The sequence below is a fragment of the Buceros rhinoceros genome, unplaced genomic scaffold (assembly GCF_000710305.1).
Source record: "Buceros rhinoceros silvestris isolate BGI_N320 unplaced genomic scaffold, ASM71030v1 scaffold16008, whole genome shotgun sequence".
NCBI classification, from domain to species: Eukaryota; Metazoa; Chordata; class Aves; order Bucerotiformes; family Bucerotidae; genus Buceros; species Buceros rhinoceros.
The window spans coordinates 29857-37335 of record NW_010427607.1 but is presented as its reverse complement, the minus strand read 5'-3'; the positions used below and the strand labels follow the sequence as shown (position 1 = coordinate 37335).

Sequence of the window (7479 nt, the reverse complement as noted above, 5' to 3'; positions counted from 1 at the left end):
AAAATGCCCCCCTTCTCAAACCGCGACATGGGATGTTGAACAGATCTCTTTAAATCAGTTAAATAAGTCATCCTAGGGACAAGTCCAGGATTGATTGCAGTATCTAAAACCCCGCTCATGAGTGGGATCAGCTCAGGCCATACCTTGCCTGCCCCCAGCTGGGGCAGAGCAGTGTCCCATAGTGCTCCCTTTCCACACCCATCTTGGATTTGGCATGTCTGTTGGAAGAGTTTTTGCTACATGAGAACAGTCAGTGGCTAAAGGCAAGTTTCCACATCTTAGAACCGTGCGTTTGTTTTACGTGGGTCTCTCAAAGCTTATCACATGGTAGCTGGTTGTAGTCATTGCTGACCTGGATATATTTGAAATAGTGACATAAATTTCTTTACCCTTAATGCTTCTATGAAGGCCATTGTTTTCAATTATTTAAATTTTTTTATTTTTCCCCACCCCTGTACTTGAAAATTTTTCACAATGGAAGATGACAAACTTCTGCAGTATAAGCCAATCTATGTAAAATAATTATTTCTCTATGCAGTATAATACTGTTAGTTTTTATTCTAGTGTTATAGCTTTATTTCTCTGTGCCCAGTTTCCATGCTTTCCCCCATTATGGGCACAGAGCCTGTACTTTATGTCGACAAAATTACTTACAGGGAGAGAGTGCACTGGATTGGAACTAACATTGGTATCCATTGTGACCTTAGATGCCATTAGTTTGTAACAGCTATGCTGCTTAATTGCATCAAAATCTTATGAAAAGAAACAGACCTAAAATTAAAATGTAGAGCGCATGTAATTTGTTATTCCATCTTACACGTGTGGATTGATTTAAAATATATGTTAATTGTTCAGCAGATTGGCATTTGAATCATTAGAAAAATTATACCTGGAAGCTATGTTTTGATCAGTTTAATGATAAATCAGTGCAGTTCTCAGAAATCAGAATTTTGCAGTCACAAGCATTCCCCTTTTTAAGGTTTAATTCTTTTAAATGTTAACACTGGAAATGATAAACTTGGTACCTGGAAATTCCAGTTCTTGAAATCAAATTGTAAAGAAGGTTTGGGTTTTGTTGTTGTGGTTGTGATGGGCCTGGGTCTTCCCATTCATTCTCTGACCAAGAATTTGGAAAATGCAAAGCTGAGTGACAGGCAGTAGCTCATATGTTGTTACGGTATATCTCAAATTCTAATATTATGTGTTATGTAGAAAACCTCTTTCATAATACGAAGTGACATTTGCTGCCAGGTGAAACAGTCATTAGGATTTTAAAAATAAAAAATAATAAAAAAATCCTAGTAAGGCGTATACTGTAGGGTTATGTGAAGAGTGTTTTTCTTCCAATGTCTTCAAAGTATCACCTGTCCATTACACAGTGGAAGATTTACATTGAGATCAGTGTGCCTTCAAGCCCACTATAGCTTTTGTGTACTTTTCCACATACGCGTATGAGTATGTGTAAATACAGGTAGGTGTACTTAGAGTAGTGGTCTGTTTCATTTTTTCCTCATTATGGGTTAAAAAAAAGTCATCATGTACATTTCTGTACAGCCACCTACAGATGGTCCTGCTTGAGCAAGGGCATTGCACCAGATGACCTCCCAGCTTTATCCACCCTGTGCTTCTGGAACTCCGTATCCCTTTTCAAACACACCAGATAGTTGCTCTTTTAGAAAGGGTCCATTTCTCCTTCACTAGAGCCTTTTCCCCTTCTTGCGCTGCCCGCTTGCTGCAGCTGCAGAGCAGGGCAGTGCGAGATACAAAGCTTTCAAAAGAGCATTCATGGCAAGGAGAAGGAGCTCTCATCTCTTAAGAGAGTCCTTTTTGAACTACCCACAGCCACAGCATTTGCCTCACTAGCACCTGAGAATTACGCCTTTTAGGTAGGATCTTTACTCTCACCTTTTTTGACAGTAAATGTAGGAGGGGGGTTACTTTTTTTCCTGGTGCTCTATGCAGTGTTATTTGGAAGACTGGCCATGTTAACATGTGATTACTATTATGCTGTGTATTGAGAAATATGAATTCTGCTTTCACCACTTCCTAATCTTTTAGTCCAGAATGAATAGCTCAGAGTTTAGGATATGCTGCAGAAATTCCTCACTGCTTCTTGTTTGCTAGCTTTTTAAGATGAGGTAGGGAAAATGACATAAAGGAACTGCTAATACTTGGTTATAAGTTTTATTTTTTGAAACGTTAAATAGTGGACATATACTTCAGTGCCATAAGCAATTTCTTGATAATTTAAATTGAACTGCATCCAAGAAAAATGAAGTTCTCATTCCTCGTGCTTTGGAGCTTCCCCCCCCCTCCTCCTTTTTTCTTTAGTTGTTGCATCTGCTGAAAGAAGACGCTGTGCTCCAGAGCGCTTAAAATGTGCCAACCCCATACTCATGCTCAGTCGTACAGTTTACAGTAACAAGTAAGGCTAAGGAATCTTGGACAGAAAACAAACACTTTATAAAGAATAGTGTACTTTGAAATTTTGCATCTACCGTATTTTTACAAGTTATGGCTCACCTTCCTAGAAAACTATTAACAAAGTGTTTGCTGTCACAGCAGCTGATACTGCTTTAGAAAAATATCCTTTGTTAAACTTGCTTGTTTATTCTCGTAGAAATTTGGGGAAATCAAATCTCTTTTCTAAGACTGTGAACAATGTCTGTCTTATTCTGCACACGAGGGAATTAACCTGTGCTCTGTGGGAGAGGGAGGCTCTCCTTCCTATAGCGATGACAGTCAGAAAAGAGCAAAATTCTATTTCTGCTTCGTAATGCCCGCAAGAAGTGGTTAGGCTTTGGCAGAGGGATGTGAATTGCATTTTGATTCTTTTCAAAAACCCAAGTCACTATTCAGGGTGAAATTTAAGGTCATGCTGTTAGTCAGAGCAGTTCCGGTTAAACAGATCTGCCATTCACAGTGATGGTGCCCTTGGTTCAATAGGAAGGAATAAGGGAAGCTGCTGACAAGAAGTGATGACAGCCACTGCCAGCAGCAGGGATAGTGGGTTCAGAAATCTAATAAACCGGCTTATTATACGTTTTAGAGTCAAATGGCCGAATAAAACTGATGTGGAGTACTTCTAAAATACCATTTTTAGAGCAGTTCTGTGCAAATTGTGAGTCGTGATAAATGCAATATTTAAGCCTTTGTACATTTCTGTTATAACCTTTGTTCTGAATCACTTTCATAATGAACATACAGGTAAATAAATGCCATGTAAATAATGCAAAATGTTATTGACGTGCAATGTCGTATTTTATTTATGTTTCATATCTCTTTTCTTTTTCCTTAAATCTGAAGATGGTGTTGTAATAGAGTTTGTAGAAGTATCCCAACTGGTAATACTTGGAGCTAACAAACCTAGCACCAGTACATCACTATGAGGATGAGCAGGATGCCTGCATTCCCATTTGTTAGAAATTGGCGGTGTTTCATTTTGTCTCTGTCACCAGAAAGTGGCTTGAAGAAGAGCTTTCCCGGCTCTCTGAGAAGTCCTCTGATGAGGTCAGGGTGCTGCCGTGGCCACAACTTCTGTCTTCAAGGGTTGGAAACAGGACCTTACAGTGTTCCAGCTCTAATTTCTTTTTCAGAAGATCAGATTGATGGTCTTAGGAGTAAGCCGTGTTATGTAGGCTTCCTCCTCCTCCTCCCCTGCAAGCACAGCTGTGTAATATAAAATAGAAGAAAGAGTTTGGCGTCTAATGAGAGGATGGGAATTTTTGTTTTGCAGTTATGAAGATTGTTTTTTAGAGTACCAAGGGAAACTGAGAGAGCAGTCTGACTTCTCTCTTTTGCCATTTTTGGCCTCTGCCAACTTGGCACTCACCAAAGGAAGGCTTAATTTCATCTGGGAAAGAAACAAGCTCTTGGAATCTGTGAGGTGGAAGTGTCTCAGCCTGACAGTTGTTCCCAAAGCCGTGTCTCAAAGGAACTGTTTTTTAGATTTTTTTATTTAGAAATGAGGGAGAAGAGAGTAAATGATCTCAGCTCTCAGAACAAGTAATAAAAAAGGCTAAGTAACTAAAAATGACAAATTTGTATGTTCTAAACATTAAGTGGGCTGAGAACAAGGTGTCCTGTATTTCTGACGATTGAAGGGAACAGCCCTAATCAAAAGCACGTAACAAACTTTTTAATTCTAAAGACACATGTTTTTGATCTGTTCACATGGATTTACTTCAGAAAGTGACTTTCTAACTTCAACATGTGTTTTTAAATTTTACTGAGGGTTACCTTTTATTTTTGAAAAAATAGCCATCCGTGAAACTCAGATGATCCTACTTATAAACCACAGATTCAAACCCATCCTTCAACACCCAAATGGTGTCTTTTGAGGAGAAGTTTACCCAGTACCAGGCATCTTGCTACTTACCTTCTTTTAATTCCTTAGCTACGTGTATGTGATACTTAATGCTCTGTGCACTTGCAATATGAATACTTGTTTTGAGCATCTCTTTGATTTTAGAGATTACTATCTCATCTTTAAACTTCACCTTGCTTATGAGAGAGTAATACTCATTAGTCATTACAAAAAATTCTGAATACCAAAAGCTTCAGGGGAGCTGGACATTGAGGGCAAATGTCCAGTGTGGTGATGCTGTGCCAAATGTTTTTGGAGGTCTGGTGATACCTATTTCACACTTTTTGTGAAGGAAGAATCAGTAGCAATGTGAATTTTCCCTTCAAAAGCTTCTCCCCTCAGGTGGCTTGTAGACAATTGCAGTTAGGGCTGTGGTGATCAGGAACAGGATTATAGGAACAAGCAGATCTCTTCCTTGCAAGTTCTTGCAGGCTTCTCAAACTGAACTTCTCAGAATTGAACAAGGGGGACATCTCAGGGCCCACGTTTGACTCCTTGTGGTTCAGCTTTCTCTGAATCAGATAGGCATCTTAAATCTTCAGATTGTTGAAACCCATTTTTCCACTTTCAATACCTCATCATTAGTGGCTGATACAGCTTCTTCAGTTCTGATGAAATCAATGCTGTCCACTGTTGGCTCTTCAGAATGTGTTTTAAAACGACACATTGAGCACAATATTTCTGCTGCCATCATCTACCTCACTACCATATCCCAATCCACAGGATGTCTTTATGAGTTCTGTGAACATGTTTCTTTCTTTCTCGGTTTTCTTTTTCCGGTATTTAATGGATCCAAGTTCCTTACAGGAATAAGGAGTCCAGCTGTCTTTTTTTGGTCCACTTTGTGTCTGGGCTTTAGTGATGATGATCGTTTGTGAAAAATACAGGCTTGTTACCTTAAGTCAGTAATCCATGCAAAGCCTTCCCCCTCCAGGCTTTGTTGGGGAGAAGCAATAACTGGTCTTTGGATCAGAAGAGCCAGATATCCTGGTCCTGATGACTAAATAAACTTTCCTCAGCATGACAGAAGCTGACAGCTAGACTCAGCAGTGCTGATAATTCAGCTGCAGTGTCGCGTATAGATTAGTGTGCTGCGATTCAAGAAACAAATGGATAAAGTCCAGAAGAGAGAAATGAGTGCTAAGTGTTTTAGAAAACACAACTTTCTGAAAGAGTGGAAGAATTGGGATTGTTCCATTCATAAGAGAAGCAGGTTGGGACACAGTCTTCAAATATAATATGTCTTGTTGCAAAGAGAAAAGGACAGTTTTTCCAGTGGTAGGTAAGACGAGGCCAACAGAAGAAGAAGAAGAAAACATTTAGATCTGAAATTTTCAACAAAAAGTAGAAGAGGTTGGGTTAGATGCCTGCTTGAGATCCCTTTATTGCCCTGCTTTTATTAATAGATGTTTCTCATTACGAGGACCAAAATCCTTCTATTCAAAGACAGACAAGAATCTTATCCTTTGTGGTTCTAATTTGGAGAAGAAAGGCCTCCACAGCCTAAATCATAAAGCTATGTGTTAGCCTTTTTCCTTGGGTGGTATGGCTCAAAGATAGATTCGAAAGGTGCTTCCAGTGCTTTAGGTGCTAGTAAGCTGGAACCCCTTCACAGTGGCCTGGAGTCCTGAGGGCTTTCAGATACAGCAGGGCAGTCGGTGTCTTAAATGACTAGGCTTTACTCTAAGCTAGCTTATTTTCTGTGTAAATGTTCACAGTTTGCTCTTCTACTCTGACAACCTTCCCATGAGAAGTAAAGATTTATTTGAGTCTTGTATTTGAAGTATATCTGTTTGAAGAATGAGACCAGTATCTTAATTTTCAGCATATGGAATCCTTCAAAATACTTCCATCTGGAGTCTCGTACCCTTTCCTTCTGAAAAAGGTTATAACAAGAATATTTTGTAATAGTTCGAATGACCCAGCCATTATGCCCATCTGGTAGAATCTCAATCCATCATATTTTATTCAGTATTGCTCTGAAGATATTCATGCTTACATTTAACTTCCGTAAGAAGACAGTAGAGCAAACTCCAATTCCATTGAGCTTTTTGTTACTACCCTAAGTACTTGTACCTCTTAAACAAAAGATGTTGTGGAATTATTTAAAATGTAATGCTTTCTAATTATTTCGAGAATAACCAAATATATTAATTTTTTTTTTTTTTTATTTCAGGAACTGCATCTGTGGCTGTTGCAGGGCTTCTTGCAGCTCTGCGTATCACCAAGAACAGGTTATCGGATCACACAGTATTGTTCCAGGGAGCTGGAGAGGTATGTATGTATATGTATTGAACTACTCTTAATATAAACAAACAAAACTTTTTAGAAAGAAGAGGAAATACATCAGGTCACCAAAGAGAAATGAAATAAAATTAGTTACCAGAGTCGGTGTTATTTAGTAAGAAGCAGTGTCCCTTTGATTTTTCCTGTCATTAAATGTAGTTTTTCCATATTTTGCATATGGAGATCATCCATTTTTAAAAGATTTTTATGCACGTAGTTTTTTTATACTGATTTTTCAGTCTAGATTTCTAAGCCACTAACACTCAGGTGAAGGATGTACTTATCTGTGTGACTAGCTGTCATCTCTTATATGAAGTCTACAGTCCCATACAGCCTTTCAAAAAATGTTATATGTGGTCACCAAACCCACCTATAGGTGCAATCTACTAATCCTGCTTTGTGTAGTCCAGATATCTTTAATTTGATTCAATATTTGGTGCTACTGAGGCCAGGTCTGTAGTTTTTTGAATGACTTGCATCCAAGTCCCACATGTCAACACCTTTGTATTTCGAAACTAGTGTCTCCGTTCCTTCCCCTAGTTTTGCTCCATGTTCAACAGACAGATGAATCCATAGTCTAATGCTAGTTTATTTTTTTCGTTAGTATTGTCAGTGTGCCTGTTGCTGCAAATAATGGGAGATATCATCCCTGCTATGGGAGCTCATTCCCAATAAAACTACTTATTTCCGAACTAAAAAAAGGTGAATCTCACTTGATTCTCTGTGAAACTGAGTAAGAAAGAACAAGAAACAGAATCTACCCCTTAAATACGTATATGAGTTGGTAATCAGAAATACTGAGTGTTGACTCTTTTTTTTTTTTTTTT

The 7479-nt window shown here is 38.6% G+C and overlaps 1 protein-coding gene across 1 annotated transcript in view; it reads left to right on the top strand.

Annotated features, from left to right (window-relative positions):
- Positions 1-6542: 6542 nt before the first annotated feature.
- LOC104498571 (NADP-dependent malic enzyme) overlaps positions 6543-7479 on the top strand; it is a gene marked incomplete at its 5' end in the record, with an annotated part of 26690 nt that continues 25753 nt past the window's right edge. Inside the window, one exon of the mRNA XM_010141970.1 lies at positions 6543-6640. Coding sequence (XP_010140272.1) covers positions 6543-6640 — 98 coding nt within the window. The remainder of the gene's footprint in view (positions 6641-7479) is intronic.